This window comes from Cryptomeria japonica, unplaced genomic scaffold (assembly GCF_030272615.1).
Source record: "Cryptomeria japonica unplaced genomic scaffold, Sugi_1.0 HiC_scaffold_221, whole genome shotgun sequence".
NCBI lineage: Eukaryota > Viridiplantae > Streptophyta > Pinopsida > Cupressales > Cupressaceae > Cryptomeria > Cryptomeria japonica.
The window spans coordinates 39,045-59,107 of record NW_026729043.1 but is presented as its reverse complement, the minus strand read 5'-3'; the positions used below and the strand labels follow the sequence as shown (position 1 = coordinate 59,107).

Below are 20,063 nucleotides of genomic sequence, written 5' to 3'. Positions count from 1 at the left end.
AGTTTATGAGCATGATGGACATGTGGATCAATAATGTTTTGCACAAGAACTTGTTGTGTTAAAGCTAACATTGAAAATGTTACACAATTGGTGGACATGATTCGTTTTTGTTGATCACAATTTAGTTTTCCATATATTTCTACTTTAGCATGCGTGCACACTTATTTTCACACAAATGCTACAATGTGGTAAGATATGGACTAGTAGAAACATGCATAAAATAACCCTTTTCCTTTTTATTTTATACTACTCTGGGTTGGGGTTTTGGGTGCATGAATTTAGCACATAATTTGATTATTTTAATGAGCTCATTGGTTGAATATCTAATCATGTATTATGATGTGCCACATTCTTGTATTCAAAATGCATCTCACTCAAATTCCATTTGTCTACATGCATCTTAAACGAGATCATAACTATGATTTTGACCTTAAGAAAAACTCATTGATATTTTTATGCTCCTAACATTTAAAATTTGAATTCTCACATTTCAAGGCTAATAATAGTGGGATCTAACTAGTACCTATCATCATTGATACCAAAAATTCAAAATTATATATCTATAATTATATATTTAAAGACATCATGTTCAGATATTTATACATCACTAACAGATCAAAACATAATGAACTCTAGATCACAAAAAAATTAAAATGTTTCTCTTTTACAATAAATCAATCCTCCATCGTCCTCGAATACCATAACTATAATCAATCTCTCATAAATTAATAAATAATTCATTAACACTATGAAATTTCTCCAATACAATCATTCATTAACTTACTCCAATAGCGACCTTATATTAACATCCATTGCCACCTTATTATTAGAAGATAGATCAACCCAGAAACATCTATTTGTCTCCACCACAACCAATAAAAGAATAAATGGTCTCGTTGAGTTCCATGATGCAAAAGATTGGTCGCTGATTAAGTTAAATCAGTTCCGAAATGGAGTGCTATAAAAAAATGCTAATTCAAAGTATGAAACTGGCTTAGGAAAGTCCCGCCATGCAAACCAAACCACGCCATTTTTTTTTGGCATATCATCTTTACTTGATTGGACTTTTGTTATTTGCCATATAAAATTCCACAAAAATTCTTTGACTTCCTTAGCCACCGTATTGGTGAAATAGAGGAAAATTAAAACGCAACTCAGGGAAGTTCGGCCTTACATAAATGAATTACGCCAAACCCAAAACACATGCCAATATTTTTTTCTGCATTTTTTCTTAGGCGACTGGACTTTTGCTGATGTCGACTTAAAATTCCACATGTTAATTGACTTCCTTCGAATATGGCCGCCCATTACGGGTCATAAGTCGTGAGTTACTCACAGAAAAGTAGCTGTAGTAAATTCGGAAAGGGTGAAATTATATTTACTTCAGTTAATTTTTATTATATAACATTCTTAAATATTCATTTTGGTCAAATTGTAACAATGTCATTTTCAAAAGGTTAGCATCAATAAAGAAGACACATTAATGATCAAGATCAAATCTATTTAGTGTAATCTATTTCATAAGTTAATTGTTTCTTTATATCATAGAAAAGCTACACTGTACAATGAAGGATTCTAGAGGACTTATCAAGAAGATCTCAACTATTGCTTTATGCTTATTAAGGTATATTATAAATTATTCACTATTAAATTCAGTTTTCACATTCTTTCATTTGTACAATCTAATATATTATTTAACTTATATTTTACTTTGAGCCTAACCATTGCACCTCCTTTTGATGAAAGTGCTAATATATGATTACTTTAAAACACACATAGTATTAACTGATTAAGAAATCTTTATTAAATAAAACTATTCATATATCAGGGGGTGAATGTGAATCTCATCTAATAATACAATCTTTGAATAGATACCTCTCCACACAAAACCCTGTTATCTAATGTTTTAAAATAAAGAAGACTTCCTCTCACAAATTCTTCCAGTAACACAAATCATATAATACTCTAATACCATACCAAGTGAGAAGCAATACAATAAATAACTAATAACTACACTAGCAAACCACTCAGTACCGAGTGACTGTAACTTCCATAGCTGTGAATGTCGCTTTGGTCTACATGCTTGTCCATAAACGCATAGCTTGGAATCTGCGGAGGTTGAGGCTCCATCTTTCCTTCTAGCATCTGCACCACTTGCCTCATGCTTGGCCTTACTTCGTCGTCCTCTTGAATGCATAACAACACTATAACACATGCTCTTCTCACCTCTTCCATGTCTGCCGCCTCTACAACATCCTTCTCCACAACATTAATTGTCTTCCCCTGCTGAATTTGAGTTACAGCCCATGCGGGAAAGTAAATCAAACTTGAATCTTGCATGTTTAAGTCTATATTTCTTCCCCCCGAAATAATTTCCAAAAACGTCATACCAAAACTGTAGACATCAACCTTGGTAGAGATGGGAAGACCAAAGATCCACTCTGGAGCCAAATACCCTCTCGTTCCTCTTGTGGTGGTCAGCACACGGCTAAAATCTCTACCCACAAGCCTTGCCAGCCCGAAATCCGCTAACTTGGGTGACAAATTACTGTCCAGCAGAATGTTTTCGGGCTTGACATCGCCGTGAATGATGCAATCTCTGCATTCTTCGTGGAGATAATGTAACCCTCTTGCAGTGCCTAACGCGATCTCCAATCGAGTCTTCCAGTTGGGCATGTAATCATGAACCAACAGCCGTCTCGATCCTTGTGCACAAAATCCCCGAAGCCTTACCAAATTCATATAATGTATGTTCCCAAGAGAACTAATTTCCGCTCGGAATTGCTTCTCATCTTGTCGTGAACACTCCATTCTTTTTACGGCCACAATTGTACCGTCTGGTAGAGATCCTTTGAACACTGAACCGAATCCTCCTCTCCCCAACTGAGACTTGAAATTCCTGGTTGCAATCTTCAATTCCTTGTAACTAAACATTCTGAGGAAAGAGTCCGAGGAATCTGCGTACCTATCCGTCTGACGCCTTCGCCAGATGAAAACTGAAAAGATACCCAAAGCAACGGCGAGAGCACTAACAATACCAAGCACTGTGCCGACAATAGTTGTGCTTTTGCGTTTCGTTGGAAGTTCAGAAGCACCTACTCGGATGGAAACATTTGAACTGCTTTTCGACGGAGGAGAGTTGCGCATGTTTAGCACATCTCCTGACCGGAGTTGGCAAGGCCCTGAAGGCGGACTGAAAGTAAATGCAGTGCATGAGCAGTTGTGGAAGCAGAGTTTCTGGCAATCTTTCTTTGTTGGTGCAGACTATGAGGAAGTGTAATCATTAGGCAACGTCACATTAAGGTCGACGAATCTGTCAGTGCTGCCATTTTTGGCATCGCAGTTTAATGGGCTCTGTCGAACACAGCCACTGGATCCCCAGTCTTGGGAATCCCAGGCACCATTGTCTGTGGGCGCGAAGCCTTCCACGCAGCTGCAAAAGTGAAGATTGTTGGAGTTGCAGGTTCCATAAGCACCACAGAGACCATATACGGCGCATGCATCTGCGGGCTGAGACCAGAATGTGTTCCATTTACTGCCCCTAATAATAGCATTTATTTGCAGTCCTCCTAAATTGGTTAGGACGAAACGTGGGAGAACATTGATTTCAGGCAACAATGTAATACTGGTATAAAAACCAGAGTTTCTACTTTCAGCCCTTACATGGACGCCCTTGTCCAAGTTTGCCATTTCTAGAAGTTTACTGAAAATTTTGCCGTCCCAAGTTCCGGTTTCCCAGTACTGTATAGATTTGTTCCATGTCAACACGAATTGCTTGGCCCCAGACGGATCCGCGCGGAAGGAGAAAAGGCCAGGAGTGGGATCCATTGGGTTTTTCCAAGAGACTAGCTTTTGCTGTCCACCAAACCTCATCCCTGGCAACCATGTATTTACAGGATTGTCGAAACTCTGCCAAACAGTTTCATATTTATTGTCATCTTTCAGCATTAAAAAATTACCAGAATCTATTATCACAGCCCGGGAGGCCTTTTTTGTTGTGTTGACTGACCGGATAGACGCGCCCTCTGCATCAAACAATACCAGATTACCTTCTCGTGACAGCTTCAAAACGCCAGACCTGTTTCTGGCGGGAGTCTCCCTGTTAGCCAACCCAGACAATCGTCTTCTCTGGTATTTTGGCATACCAGATTCCGATATACCAGTTGCTTCCATTTGGGCTGAAGAATCCCAACTCAAATGTGCCATTCTGTGAAATTATTGTCTGAGTTCCAGTAAGCGAGGCACCCAACGAAAGAGTATCTCCAGCGTCGATTGCAGCACCATAGCTCTTCAGTTGAGAAAACACTGTAAGTGCAAAGAAAAGAGTTTTCCATGATTTTTCCCTCTTTTCCATCTCTAAATTGTTAGCGACGGAAAGAACTTCTAGGCTGAAGTAGAAACGTCACTTAGAATTTGTATTTGTATCACATTCTATGCTTCATGCTTAGAATTTTTTATAGTTCAAATTCAACGGTACTAATTTATCACCGAGTCAATGTGAATCACGAGGGCGTCTCCAAAGGTGGGGGTCAAATCATAGAGCAGAGTCGGTAAGTAATTGTCTTATGTGGACACTTTGTCGTCGTCTTCTTATAGACAAACCTTGTCAAATCTCATTAAATAAGATATGGGTTTTGAAGTTACATAAATTCTTTTATAAGGTCACTAATATTATCATAATTATTTGGAGGTGGGAGACTCAACATTATAATACGGGCCAACTCATAGTATAGAGAAGGTGAAAAGATGAAGTTGTGATCATAATTTGAAAGGACATTCTCCACCACTCTAGCCCCGTTTGATTGGATGATGCTCACATAAGCAAACTTTGACACCTATCGTATTAAGTAAAATCCATGTCTTCTTAAATTAATGCTTAGTGGGTGTACTTGCTGATGTGACATCTATCCTCACTAGTGAAGTGTCGTTTACGGGGCCGACATAATACAGTGGTCTTATAATGTACAATATGGGGCTGATGTATTCTATCAGCGTCATAATTAGAACCTACTAGTAATAGTTCTATTGGAAAGTGAGTCAATGCTTCGTTGGATTCTTGGTAAACATGTTTCATTGTGAACTCTATGAAATGCGCCATCAAATGCCTAGCTTCATTAAATAGAGTCTCTAACTTCCAACTGTGTAGTTTTTTTTGTTTGAATAACATTTATCACCAATGTCAAATCACCTTCAATTTTAAGCTTTGATAAACCACGTTTTAGTTTCAATTAGAGGTTGATTATGGAAAGGTGTATCCAACCGACTAAAAAGCAACCCATACAAAGGAGACACTTTTTTTTTTTTTTGAAAACTCTTCTTTATGAGTTGCTTTTTAGTTGGCTAGATAGCCACGTGTTGATTATGAATGCTTGTATTTTAGGTTCATTATTAGTCCCTTTTGCCAAAGGTCTAGAGACTTCCCTTTTAATTAAACCCTCCTAATCTCTAATTACACAACATACACCCGATGTCCCAAGATTGCTACATGTCGCTCCATTGAAATTTAGTTTATACCACTCACTTTGGGGGGCAACTCATTTTGTTTCCCATCTCTTTTTAATGGTATCAACACCCCCAATGCCTTTAACAAGACGATGTTAAGATATTTTTATTATTAAACAAATGATTTTAGTTAAAATTAAATTTAAAAAAATAAATATAAGTTATGGAACAATTAATTGTCTTAAATGCATTTAATTAATATAAAATTAATTAATATTAATATTTAGCTTTATTTATATCACAATTGAAATATTTATTAATTATATTGATATTTATATACAAATAATTATTTATAATAATAATAAAATTATGAAACTATGTAATTAATGTTGAGAGGAATTCTACAATGGAAATTGAAAGGATTCAATGAGAGTTACTTTTAAGTGATTTTTTAGCATAGAGTTGAATTTTTCAAAGTATTTTTAGTTTGAACATGATAATAATTTGATTTTGTGATCGTAGAAATGAGTCTCTCTTGCAATAAGCTGAAATGTTCATAGTTTTTATTGTGCTAAAATATGATTCATTGGTTTCTTGAAAAATATTTCATTAGAAGAATTTTATCTATCAAGATATACATGATCTAAATGTATTAGAAATTACTTATATATAAAAGAAACTCTTAGAAAAAAAAGGCTATGAAAGTAGATCTAGCTTGTTCTTTTGAAGAGAAGGTACCTCTTTACTATAAATTTTATATTTTATTTTTCTTCAGTTTGTTGTTCTTAAAATCCATTCAACATGAAAATGGAAATATAGAAAGAGAGACACATAAAAGAGATATAGATGGAGATATATAAAGAGAAAATTAGGAGAGAGGAGAGAAATCCTACAAAATGTGAAAGCAAAATTGTCAAGTTTATTTTACTACCTTTTTGATATATTATTTTAATAATAGTTTCATTTGGAAGTATTATTTGAATGTTTCCAAATCAATAAAATAACACCTTCAAATGAAAGGTTCTCTCAAACAAAGGTGACCTTTATTCGAAGGTGTTTTCCATATAACCTTTGAATAAAGGCATCTTGGACATTTCAGGGATATAAACATAAAATATCTATAATTACAATATTGGACATGTCATACATAATTATACTAATTGGTAAGTTGGATTTTGTAGAGGATAGAGTGACAAGGGAGGGAGGTACTTGAAAATTGCATAGGATGTTATTTTTTATTGAATATGTATGAAGATATAAATATTTGTTGGTATGAATTTGTTACAGTTGATCTATTGCATCTTCTTTCTCGCTTGTCTCATTTATACTTGTTTCTTACCTTTGGAAGTCTTAAATTAAACTATACAAATATTTTACTTATACCCATACTTGCTTTTTTCTTTAGAACTTTCCCATACAACCTTATGACTGTGAAGATATTATTTTGATTCTATGCTCTTGAATATTGATAGGTTATGAGGTCAAGTGCTCCTAAGGACCAAACAAAGGTCCACACCCACTTAATGACTTTTGTGCATTGATAATCACATACTAAAATAAATTATAATTAACTAGAATAAATATTAATTCTACGATTATAAAATTTTATTAAATAAATTTACTCTTTATTATGTAATATTAAATAAAATTTAAATAATATATGTTATTGATAAATAATTTAAATATAATATAATTATATATAAAAAATATTGTTTCTATAATTATAAAATAATGCTGATATATACTATATTAAATATTATATAATATTAGATAAAATGAAAATAGTATTTATTATTTATTAATAATTTAAATATTATGTAATTCTATTATATTTAAATATATATTTATCATAAAGTTTAAAAGATAATCTTGAAGAAACCAATATATTGACACATCCAAAGTAATAATCAAGAGAGTTCATTTTCCCTAATTTGCATGTTAACCATCTATGAGATCAAAACTTGGCTATGTGTAGGATCACGATGAGACAAACTAGGCCCTTAAGTGGCGATGAAAATTTAAAAATACAAGGTTAGGTAGCTTGACATGAAAATTTGAGTAGGCTATCAACATAACTTCAAAAATATGCAAGAACAAAATTTGAGGCAAATTGAATGCAATCTCTAAGCTACTACTAGTTGTCTTCTAAAAAAAATTAATAAATCTATTTTGTGAAAATTTGAAATTTCAATTTGCAGTAGTACTAAATTTTCAAGAAAAAGATAAAAAAGAGGTGTATGTTTGACCAACCTAAGTACAAGCAAACCATAATATTTTTTTTATGAAACTTTAAATATAAATAGATGACACATGTCTAGAAGTGATGAATTTTTTTTGAATTTTTTTTCCAAGTAAATAGCTAGCTATGAGGTTTTTACTACAATTTTGTTAAAATAAAAAAACTCGTATGCCTGGCCACCATAACTTAGTCAAAATTTTGATTTTTTTTTCTTTTTTTAATCTTATAGTATATGAAGCATAGAATGTGGTATATATTTTGGATTCAAAAAATATGAAACTGTTTGAAATTTATAGATGTTTTTCAATCAGTTTATCAATCAAGATTTTAGTAATAATGCATGTAGAAAATCAATAAAAAATTGTTTATTAAATCTGGTTCAGATTGTTTTTTGGATTGGTTTTTTTTCCAATTTTGGCATATTCACAGTACCAGGAAAAGCTTATATCAGTACTTTTGCCAATGACTTCTATTTTTTTATTTCTAGCCACAATTCATCGTTGCTAGCTTTGAGTTGTGGGGAGGTGCGATCCATCAGTGGTTGACATCTACTTGGAAAAAATGTGCCATGTCATTGGTGCAAGAGCTGACTGATTTTCATATTGATTGGGTTATTTTCATTGTTTAGAGCACTGAATTCATGGCATTGATTATTTTGTTTGAAGCAGCTGTGGGGAAATCTTCCATAATTTTAGGTGATTCACTTGTGTTTGAGGCAATTACACAAATTCAAAAATAGAATGCTATGGGATTCAATCATATTGGTTCTTTCTGAATTGACAAATTAACTTGACTTTTCAGTTAATTTATGCAACTAAATTAATAATATCAAGCATATCCTTTGTGCACTTAATCTACCACACAATGACATTTTCTAAAGAAATAATTTAATATATAATTACATTGGATCATCATCAACTACTTATACATATGTTTCATATATTAATTGATGTATCGTCTAATTTCTCAAGAAACTAGTGAATCAATAAATAGGGCTTGATTTTACTTAGAGAACGTCTCAAGGAATTTTGATTACCATAGTAAGTCTTAATGGTGTTTCTCAACACCACCAAGTCTTTGGTTTTTTATTATAGACTTTAAGAAAATCCTTTTCTATAAGTATTGAAATCTTGGTTTGTCGAAAGTCAACAATACAAGTTTTAGGTGAAAAATACACATAAGGTTAAGGTTTTGAGGAAGATCAAAACTATGATTACAAGTTAAAACTTACATGAATTTGTAAACACTTTTGACATATCAACCACAAAATTTATTTGAGCTCTTTCTCTTCTTATTTTTAGGTTTTTGATTTCTAGCATATGATTTGCCACAATTATTAAGTGTGTTAACATAATTGTCTTAATTAGGTTTAGGTTTAGGTTTAGGTTTAGGTTTTAGTTTTAATGCAAATAATTAATTTTTATTTAATTTAAAATAATACTAATAAAATTAAATTTATTAGTATAGAGTTATGCATCATATAGATTGTGAAAAATAGATTCTCAAATAATATAATATGATAAGTTAATAGTGTGACAATTCTACAAGACATTAATAATGACTTTGTCTTGTATGAAGTAGAGCACTTATGACACTGAAGGGTGCCAACATATTCACCGAACTCACATGCATTTTAACAAAAAATACAAATGTACTTTTCAAAATCAATTCATGTTTGAATTTCAAGTTGAATAACCTCTTGAGCACAAATGTCACCTAAGAAATGACTCCTCATACTTCCATTGAAATGTCACATAGTGAGAAAGTGGAAGAGAGACTACATAAGGGAGATGGAGAGATGGACAAGAAAGAGAGATATATAGAGAGAGGAATGAAGAAACAAAGAGGAATAAATAGTTAGAAAGATGGATTAGAGAGAATGAAGAAAGGAAGAATGATAGAACGTGCAAAAGAAAAATAGAGAAAAAAGAATAGGAGAGAATCATTAATCACACATGGATTCATATTCTTAACAACCTACCAATTGACTTATTGTACTCCATAGATATATCTTAAAAACAACAAACAATTATTTGCTAGACTATATTGACATCAAGCCAAGTGTCCAACAAGATACTTACCCAATTGACTTTGTGATATGATTATAAATGAAAAATTAAAAAGGGGTGGCTTGACTTCCCACAAATAGAAACATATCTCCATTCCTACGCCGTACATTGAACTGGATATTTTGAACATGGGCTGGTGATTAATTATTGCCATCGAATTCTACCCAGAAAAAAATTCTAAGCATGACGCATACAACAAATATATCGGACATGTCAGTATTCATATCCGATATATTTTAAAGGGATTAAATAGTCAACTATAAATTCAAGGTGACGTTGGAATCATATTAAAGGGCTGAAGGTGGTTTTTACGCGATGTAGGTAAAGGATTGCAACTTGACTTCCCACAAACATTAACATTGTCTGAAGTGGTTATTCTGATTATAAGTTGGTGATTAATTACTGCCTGTGAATTTGAAGCACAAGAAATTTCTATGAATCATGCATAGAATCTGATACAGCGATAAATTCAAAGTGACGTTCCTCTTTCAGCCTAGAAGTTCTCTCCGTCGCCAACAATTTAGCGATGGGAAACAGGGCAAAATTATGCTTTACTCTTTTCTTGGTAGTTACAGTGTTTTCTCATTTGAAGAGTTATGGTGCTGCAGTCGAGGCTGGAGATACTCTTTCGTTGGGTGCCTCGCTTGCTGGAAACCAGACAATATTTTCCAAGAATGGCACATTTGAGTTGGGATTCTTCAGCCCAAATGGAAGCAACTGGTATATTGGCATCTGGTATGCCAAAATACCAGAGAAGACGATTGTTTGGGTGGCAAACAGGGAGACTCCAGCCAGAAACAGGTCTGGTGTTTTGAAGCTGTCAAGAGAAGGTAATCTGGTACTGTTCGATACAGAGGGTGCTTCTATTTGGTCTGTCAACATGTCGAAGAAGGCCTCCCGGGCTGTGATATTGGATTCTGGTAATTTTTTAATGCTGAGCGGTAACAATAAATCTGAAACTGTTTGGCAGAGTTTCGACAATCCTTTAAATGCAGTATTGCCAGGAATGAGGTTTGGTGGACAGCAAAAGCTAGTTTCTTGGAAAAACTCACTGGATCCCGCTCCTGGGCTTTTCTCCTTGCATGTGGATCCATCTGGGGCCAAACAATTCGTGGTTACATGGAACAATTCTGTACAGTATTGGGAGACTGGAACTTGGGAAGACAAAATTTTCAGTGGACTTCCAGGCCTGAACAAGAGCTTTCATATGATTGTTGAAAGTAGTAGCTCTGGTTTGTATTTCAGTTATACATTGAAGCCTGAATACACTGTGCTCTCACGTTACGTCCTAACAAAGTTCGGAGGAATGCAAGTCAATGCTTTTGTTGATGGCAGTAAATGGAACACGTACTGGTCTCAGCCCGGAGACGCATGCGCCGTATATGGTCTCTGTGGTGCTTATGGAACCTGCAACTCCAACTCAGACAATGGCGCGTGGGATTCACAAGACTGGGGGTCCAGTGGCTGTGTTCGATAGAGCCCGTCTATCTGCGATGCCCAAAATAGCAGCACTGAGAGATTCGTCGACCTTAGTGTGACGTTAGCTAATGATTACGCATCCTCGTGCACTGCGTTTTCTTTCAGTCAGCCGTCAGGGCCCTGCCAAATCTGGTCCGGAGATTCGCTGAACATGCGCAACTCTCCTTCCATCGGAAAGCAGTTCAAATGTCTCCATCCGAGTAGGAGCCTCCGAACCTCCAACGAAACGCAAAACCTTTAGTATTGTGGGCACAGTGCTTCGTATTGTTGGTGCTCTCACTGTTGTGTTGGGTATCTTTTCAGTTTTCATCTGGCGAAGGAATCAGCTACTACCGAAGGACAGGTATGCAGATTCCTCGAACTCCTTTCTTAGAATGTTTAGTTACGAGGAATTGAAGATTGCAACTAGGAATTTCAAGTCTGAGTTGGCACTAGTACATTTGGTGCTGATTTCCGATGGCCGTTTGTCGGATTTTCGATGAATTTTCGTCGGAGTGTCGACAAAATCCACTGTTGAAAACTCGGCGTCGGATTGGTCGACGATGCCATGTCCGTCGGAAATTCGACAATCCAATGGACTCTGCCGACAGTCAAAGAAGTCGTCAGTCGAAAGCTTGGTATTCGTCGTAATTCCGACGATGATCATTTTTATAAAAAAAATAAATATAAAAGAGACATCGAAGGAAGGAAGTTCTTTCAATTTGTTTTAAATCCTAAGGGGTTCAGGGTTTAGGTTTTAAGTCGCTTCAATACCTAAGAAAAGCCCTTTTGGTTTCTAATTTAGCGTTACTGTATTCACTTAAGTGATGGGTCCATTTATCATAAAAGTGTTCTCCCCTTGTCATTTACCTAGGCAGTCCCTTTAAATATTTTATTCTTGTTCGCTTTTATTCTGCCTTTTCTAATGTCCATCGGGCCTTATAAGTATCATGCGATTTTCTGTTGATCTGACAGCCCGCGTTGATTCGCGACCAAAAAGTGCTCGAACCTTAGTTTCCACGAAGTAGCGAAAGGCGAAGGTGGACCCGACATATAGGTTTGGACCAAAGCTAAACACTGGTCAAGTTTCATCTGATCGAACAGACAACGTGGTTTCGTGAGATCAAGCTAAACGTGTTTTAACCTTCGCAAAGTGGCGAAAGGGTTTGGCGGGTCCTAGAGATAAGCGGTCTTCTTTGATTAAAGAATGACCGGGTTGGAAAAAGATCAATGGCTTCTCGTTGTTTCGTGGCCGAGAGATGCACGAGCTATACCTTCAGCGAAATAGCGAAAAGGTGGAGGGTCCCACTAAGAGTGGTAGTGAATGTGGTAACCCCAGTTGGCGATGACATGGCGGTGATAGGGCACTCAGTTGGCGGTATGCAGTGGGTCCGGGCAAGGTTGTCATAAAAAGAGTAAACAATGAGCAAGTTCTTGAGATCTAACAGCTCGCGTGAATTCGCGAAGATAAGATGCTAGCAAGTTAGTCATTGCGAAGTAGCGAAAAGGCCGATGGGCCCAAGTGACAGGGATGGCATGAAGTTAAAAGCAGATCAGGTCTGTTTTGATCTAATGGTTCTCGTGGTTTCGTGGCTGCAAGCCAAACGAAGAATAATGTTCGTGAAGTCACAAAAGACAGGTGGAAATCACACAGAGGAGTGACATGGCATAACAGCTACTTCTTTTTGTAGAGCTTGGAAAAAGATCAATGGCTTCTCGTTGTTTCATGGCCAGGAGATGCACGAGCTATACCTTCAGCGAAATAGCGAAAAGGTGGAGGGTCCCGCTGAGAGTGGTAGTAAATGTGGTAACCCCAGTTGGCGATGACATGGCGGTGACAAGGCACTCAGTTTGCCGTGGGTCCGGGCAAGGTTGTCATAAAAAGAGTAAACAATGAGCAAGTTCTTGAGATCTAACGGCTCACGTGAATTCGCGAAGATAAGATGCTAGCAAGTTAGTCATTGTGAAGTAGCGAAAAGGCCGATGGGCCCAAGGGACAGGCATGGTATGAAGTTAAAAACAGATCAGGTCTGTTTTGATCTAACGGTTCTCGTGGTTTCGTGGCTGCAAGCCAAATGAAGAATAATGTTCATGAAGTCGCGAAAGACAGGTGGAAATCACATGGAGGAGTGACGTGAAACGTGGTTTAAAAAAGTGGTTGAGGGCCTGCCTAGGTGTAATCAGCAGTTATGTGGGAATAGTAAAAGGGAACACGTGGTGGATTAAGGGTGGAACCAAAAGGAGTTTCTAGGGCTAATGGCCGACTGCCATGTGGCGTTTATTAACCGGATAACAAGTGGGGTAAGTAATTCTCAGATAAAGGGCCCACTTAAAAGGCATTCATCTCAAAATAGATCCAACGCTTCTTGTTGTTTCGTGACCCAAAGATGCCCGCAACTTAACCTCAGCGAAATGGCAAAAACCGTTAGCCGTCAAGATGAGGCGTGGTTAGTTAAAAGGATTGATGGTCTCGGTTGGAGCTAAAGGCCGAGTGATTTGAGTTTGATCTAATGCTTGGCGCGGCCTCGCGAAGGAAAAGTGCACGACTGTTAAACTTTGCGAAGTGGCGAAAAGGAGGTAGGGCCCGACACTAAAGCAAAGAGATTAAACAGAGTAAAAGGCGATGTAAGTTCTCGAGATCCAACAACTAGCGTTGTTTCGCGAAAGAAAAGAGCACGGGTTTTATGTTCTGCGAAGTAGCGAAAGAGCGAAACAGAGGAAAGACTTAGAGAAATTATGACCCGTTGGAGCCAGTTTTGAATTCGATTTGGTGAATTTAATTTTGAAAAGAAAGCCGAAGCATGTGGAGTTAATTTCTAAAAACTTAAATGCCAACTTGCCCTTTTCAGTTCGCATCAACTTGATTGCTAAGTATTGTTTCATCGAAGTTTGTTGCAGAGCGAATTGTTGCAGAGCGATTTTCTTCAGGGGAATAATTAGGTTTCTTGTGCTTTTCTTGATAACTCTTGTTTTGTTCTCAAATACTGCTATGTGAATTACTTCATTAGAGGTCTGTGCTAGCTTCTAGTGGTATAATTGTTTGACCAGAATGGCACCCAGAAGAGAATTTACAGGGAAAGTTAATTACCAGGACTGAAATATCTGTGATGATTTTTTAGAGAAATTAACCATGTCCACCAATGCTGGGGCTAAGGCCAAAGAGCTAGTACCTAAGAACCCTTGTCTAAAAATTGGAGATGTCCTTTATGATAAGGGTAATTGGTTGAGGGACCCTGAAATAGGATTGTCAGGCTTAGGACTCTTCAAAGTTGGTTTTGGGCAGAGGAATTCCCCAGCTCCTTTGAATGGCATATCGGAGCAGGATGTAGGAAAGCTTGTGGTCCCAGGTGTTTTTATGGATGTAGATCTGTTAGCCCTGATTGCACAGAATTATGACTCTGTGGCAAGATGCATTAGGAACATAAAGCGATCAGTCTTGATTGAGATAAATGAAGATGAATTCAGGAAAGTGTTTAAACTCAGTGAGTCCTCCAATTTGTTAGAACCTATTGACTTTGAGTCGTTAGCCCAGGTTAACAACACACAAAGGGATCATCTTAGAAGTGGCCCATTAAAAGAATTCTTTGTAAAGATAGGGGGCTTAACAGTTGTAAGCCCCAACACAATGGAACCATTCTCTCTCAACCTATTCACTCTGAGAGCTAAGGGTATGTATTGGGCATTATGCCAGATTTTGGAGAGGATGCTGAAAAGAATATCCCAACCCATTATATGTTAATGATTGCACAAATTCTAAACCCCTCCCTAGCAATAACATTTGATTATGCCTCATACCTTGCTGATGCAATTCATAAAGGGCTAGTAGGAATAAAAAATGGTAAGGTGGATAGGCCATTTCGATGGTACTCCATGTTAATGCATATGTTTCTGTTCAAAGGGGCTGATTATTTTGGAAAGGAGATGGACCTGATTAAGGTCAAGGATAAAGAGGAGATGCCAGTGCAATTGTGGAGTACTGTTCTATCTTGGGATAGAGAAGATGCAAGTTATTTAAATTTTGATAGATGCTTTGCATCTAAAATCAGGATTCTTCTATGCAGAGAAAACCCTAGAATTCCTAAGGCTCTTTTGGAGTTTCTCAGACCAAAGGAGTTTGCAGAGGATATCAAGATTGTTCACAATTGGGGAGACATATATTTGTACCCTGTTTCTACTATTTTTAGAGTGTTTGGATTTAGAGGCACCCCCTTTTTACTACCCTATCAGGTTCCATTGAAGATAGGGATTGCAAAAGTCCTGAGACAAATTGGGGGAGTACAAGAAGTAGAGCTAACCAATAGAGGTAAAGGGACTATTTTCCCAACTATTACCATGGCTCACCATTTTGTGATCACTAAGGGTGGATGGAGATTTTTTGAAGAATTCTTTAAGCCATATAGGTTGTCTATTGCAGTGTCAAGATGTGCAGACCCTGAGGAGAAAATAAAATTCCCGATTCTTTATTTTGAAGATCTCATGCAGACCTTAAAAGAAAAGAGGGAGGCCATAATGCAAAATGAGCCTGATAAGGCTAAGATGGTATTGGCTAAGCTTTCCTTTTCTAGAGATATCCCATGTGGTGACTATGTAATGCACAAAAGGTCAAAGTACACTGTGATAATGCCAGTGACAGGTGAGCCTTCCACTTCAAAAGGGAAGAGGAAAATTGAAGATGTCATTGACATCCAGGATTCCCCTAAGAAGCAAAGAGTGGGAAAGGAAATTGAAACTGATGAGCCTCAATATTCTCCATCTCAGTCTCCTATCCACATTGGAGATGAACAAGCTGTGGCTGAACAATTATTGCAGTTAGGGAGTCTCGATGAGATTGCCTATACCTATGAGGAGACCCAAGAGGGGATGCCCAAAGAGCCACCTAATGCTAAAATGGATTTGACTGATGGTGAGTTAAAGGGCCAAGAAATGGACCTTACTGTTAAGCAAGCTAGTGAAGAATTCCTAGTTGACAGTAATTTTGTCACATCAGGAGCTTTTATACAGTTTCTATGGAAGCAAAATATTGATCAATTCAAGACTAGATGTGAACAGAGGAAAAGTGAACAACCTCTTAAAAATACAACTCAGGTAGAAGAAGAGGTTAAGCAAGAAATGATGGAGGAGTTCAAAGCAATCACCCCTGAGAAAGGAAGAGAAATGGTAGCAAAGGCTGGTGTGTTGATTCTCCCTGAATGGGATATAGCTGATGCCTTAGTGCTTGATGCGGTGAGGAAAGAAACAAAGCCTATGGAAGGAGTGACATTCAACAAAGATAATGTTGCTCTTGTCATGTGGTCTTTAAATAAGGATGAAAACAAAAGAAGGAAGGATGCATCAGATTCTAGCCTCTTATGAGGCATGATAGTTAAAAGAGTCCAAGACACAGGGGTAGTGGAAGCTACAAGCACAGTCCTAGAGACTGCAAAATTCAGTGTTGTGGTGGTAGAGAAAGAGGCATAAGAAAATGATAATCTCCAATTGAAGTTGGAGACTATTTTAAAAGCTTACAATGATGCTAAAGAAGGAATAGCCAACAGAGGCAACATAATTGCTAGACTCCAGAGTCAACTGGCAGGTCAATATCATCCCGGTGAATCTTCTACACTCATGATAGCCTCCTGTCTAGCAAGACCCCCTCCTACTAGTCCCATCATTGAATATCCCCCTTATTCTATGCCTTCTAGTTCCCAATTACCTGAAAATGCCCAACATGAGTTGGAAAAATTGAAACAAGCTCAGACATTGTATGCAAACAAATATGAGGAGAAGGTGAAAGCCACCATCTTGAAGTTTGCCAACTCAGTCAAAACCTCTAATGTATACATAAATATGAAGAAGATTCTTGAGATTTTGATCAAATTGAGAGAAGAAGAAGCCACTTTGGAACCAATCCTGAATAAGTGGGTGCCTAGAGGTAAAGAGTTAGAGCTCATGTGCTCTTCCCATGCAAATGCAGAACAGAATGACAATCTAAGGTCCACATGTGAGTTTATAAAAGAGATGAATACTCTTTCAGTGGAAGGAGCAGGTATAAAAAGAAAAGCCCAACTTTATAGGAAAGAATATTCAAATCATAAATTTGAAATGTTTCCAGGAGGTTTCATTGGTCCTGTCCAGCTAAAGGAAGAGAAGACTTGGTTAAAGGAGGTGGACCACAATTTGTCCCTAAGGATCAATCAGATTATTAGTACTGATGACACATCCTTATTTGTCCAAACAATTGAGGAAATTGAAAAAGTGAAATCTCATTATGGTTTCAGAGAAACAGAGATTGGGCATGTACGAGTCACTTGGAAGCGGCTAGAAGATATGAAACAAAAGATTGCTAGTTTTACTTGGCCTAGTGATGATGTGTATCAGGAGTGGAAAGATAAGTATATGGGATAGGAAGAAGATGCTCAGGAGTAGTTACAAGAGGTTGCAACAGAACAACAAGCAGAGGAAACCGCAAATGCTGAAAAGGACTTATAACCGCTTCTTGAAAATGTTTGGTTGTTTGTAACAAACTTTCTTTTAAAGGGTCCAAAGCTTGTATGCATCCATACTATTATAAATGGATACCAAGACTCCTAAAAAAATGATTGCAAGTAATTGTAAGAAAATGCTGCAGAAATTTATTTGACCTTTTTTTCTAGTCTCATGGAGAATACTTTGAGTTTTGTAATATTTTCTCAAAATTAATATCAATATACAGACGAGAAATAGTGTATATACATAAATGTGCATAGCAGTCATAGGGCAACTCATGTCAATTGTGCAACTCAATACAATAAATAATCTTAGTTTGTAGCCCTATAGCATCATAATGCAATCCTTGACCAAGTATGCATACAAGAAACATCTAGTTCTATTAAGGCACAAGCATCGAAGTCAGAGGTTATGACAACTAGTGAAAAACATCAAGAACAAAAGTTTAGTCTCAAGAATTAGGAGTTGTAATAAAAAAACTTACAAGGATGAGGCATATTCATAACTTTTGCAGTCCCACCTTGGATATCAACACTTGAAGCAACTCATATTGTTCGTGTAAAGACAAGACAATATGGGAGTTCATTATATCCAGCAAATCATGGTGTTGTTGTTTGTGTTGGCTCTGTTGGACCCTGCAATTAAGATTCAATATACATTATTCAATAAGATTAACTATGCAACATAATGAAATATTGAAAAGTGTGCTACCTTGTTGAGCTTCGCTTGGTTTGGAGAATAGTTTAATATTCTCTACTTAATAGGGCCAACCACATGAAGGTGGAAGCTCATTTGGCCCCTCCCCCCCACTAATTCTTTCTACCATTAATAAAATTTAACATTCATTCATTAATTCTTTTTACCATTAATAAAATATAGCATTCATTCATTAATATCACATAACGTTCATTAACACATAACATTGATTAACATTAATTAACACTCAACATTCATCAATATTAATTAACACATATCATCCATAACCATTAATTAGCACATAATTACATTCACTAACACATAAAAATCAGTCATTATAAAATAAGTTAGATTACAATCATTTCTTTCTTTGTTTTTTCTTTGAAGCTATGAAAAGACTAAGTGGAACATCCATGTCTTCATCATTTCCCCCCTCTGCAGATGTTCCACCAACTACTTGTGATCTCAATGTATGCCTAGTCCTATACTGAGGATGAGGACACTAAAGCGAAGGGGGGTCCTCTGCAATAACAAAGAAATGGGTTAAATTCAAAAATAAATAAAAATTATTGCTACAAGTATTTCATTAATTTAGAGAACATAATTGTTGTGCTCTTTACCTGATGGGGCCACATCATTTTGTGTAGCCTCAACCTCAACATGCTGAACATGACAGTCCTCTTCACCTGAGTGGGGAACATCACGTTCTTGAGGTTGTGTACCCAGATCATGCTCCACTTGCTCACCACCGACTACATGCTCTAAAATATTAACAAGAAAGGTTACATTAATTACTACTCTAATTACAAATTAAGATGTTTAATTGTATTAATAGCTAAATAAATAAATTTGAATAGCAAATGAATACCTCCACTACTGGGATGCACATCCAGACCTTCATGTGCAGGTGGTGTTTCACAATTAGCAGGCTGCATTCCAATGACATGCACATTGTTATCATTGCTTGCTTATTTAAAACAAATATAGTCACTTTATGTTGGAACTCAACATCAATTAGATTATTGGTAAAGTATTCAATTTGAAACAACTTCCATTTACCATATTTACCTGTGTGACGGATGCACTCGAATGTTATGTATGCCCACTTAATTCTCGTAGCCGATCAGCCACGGCTGAATAGCCTTGCTGGTAGGCAATTCTCTTGTCATCTTGTGTGGGTGCTCTATTGAATTCAGAGCCCTGCATTTTTGCTTGGTACCGTGAATTTTGCTTTCATTGTTTGATTAAAAAAAAACGTTTGCAATTTATTAATATTTTGAGACAATATGGGAGTTTACATGAGATACTTACAATTCATGCAACAAGTTTCATGTAACCACTAGAGCCGAGTTTGTGTTTCCCGTGATTTTCTTGCCTTGGTTGCCTTTGACGTGTCACTCAGTCTATAAAAAGTTTGAAATATGTTAGATTATATAAATATAAAGAGTAATTAATTAGTACATAATTACATTCTTGATAGTATCCCGTACCTTCTTTTGGCATCTACTGGTGTATTTTCTTTTTTCCTTTCAATTCTCTCCTTGGCATCCAAAATCAGATCCTTCCACTCCCTCTCTGGAATCATGGGGGGACGCTTGTACTTTAAGTTCCTTTCCAAATGGGTCCTATATTGGTCCCTCACATACTTTAGATATGTGCCAGCTTTTTCAAGGAGCTTGGTTTTGTGAAAGGTG

The 20,063-nt window shown here is 36.6% G+C and overlaps 3 protein-coding genes across 3 annotated transcripts; 1 reads left to right on the top strand and 2 right to left on the bottom strand.

Moving 5' to 3' along the window:
- Positions 1-2,010: 2,010 nt before the first annotated feature.
- LOC131868832 (G-type lectin S-receptor-like serine/threonine-protein kinase At2g19130) lies at positions 2,011-3,147 on the bottom strand. The gene has a single exon (XM_059215671.1). It carries the CDS (start codon positions 3,145-3,147, stop codon positions 2,011-2,013), a length of 1,137 nt encoding a protein of 378 aa, XP_059071654.1.
- Positions 3,148-3,264: 117 nt separating this feature from the next.
- On the bottom strand, positions 3,265-4,354 carry LOC131868831 (G-type lectin S-receptor-like serine/threonine-protein kinase At2g19130). Its single transcript, XM_059215670.1, has 2 exons — positions 4,146-4,354; positions 3,265-4,099 (listed from the first exon to the last, which is right to left on the bottom strand). Exons 1-2 carry the CDS (start codon positions 4,352-4,354, stop codon positions 3,265-3,267), a joined length of 1,044 nt encoding a protein of 347 aa, XP_059071653.1.
- A 5,922-nt stretch (positions 4,355-10,276) lies between these two features.
- LOC131061757 (G-type lectin S-receptor-like serine/threonine-protein kinase At2g19130) lies at positions 10,277-11,227 on the top strand. The gene has a single exon (XM_059215669.1). It carries the CDS (start codon positions 10,277-10,279, stop codon positions 11,225-11,227), a length of 951 nt encoding a protein of 316 aa, XP_059071652.1.
- Positions 11,228-20,063: the final 8,836 nt, after the last annotated feature.

What these genes read in the sequence shown, in the direction of transcription:
- LOC131868832 (XM_059215671.1), bottom strand. Translation starts at nt 3,147, where the DNA reads ATGCGCAACTCTCCTCCGTCGAAAAGCAGTTCAAATGTTTCCATCCGA.
- LOC131868831 (XM_059215670.1), bottom strand. Translation starts at nt 4,354, where the DNA reads ATGGAAAAGAGGGAAAAATCATGGAAAACTCTTTTCTTTGCACTTACA. An exon ending in AACTGGTATATCGGAATCTG is followed by an intron (nt 4,100 to 4,145) that starts GTATGCCAAAAT and finishes GTTGGCTAACAG; the next exon opens with GGAGACTCCCGCCAGAAACA.
- LOC131061757 (XM_059215669.1), top strand. Translation starts at nt 10,277, where the DNA reads ATGGGAAACAGGGCAAAATTATGCTTTACTCTTTTCTTGGTAGTTACA.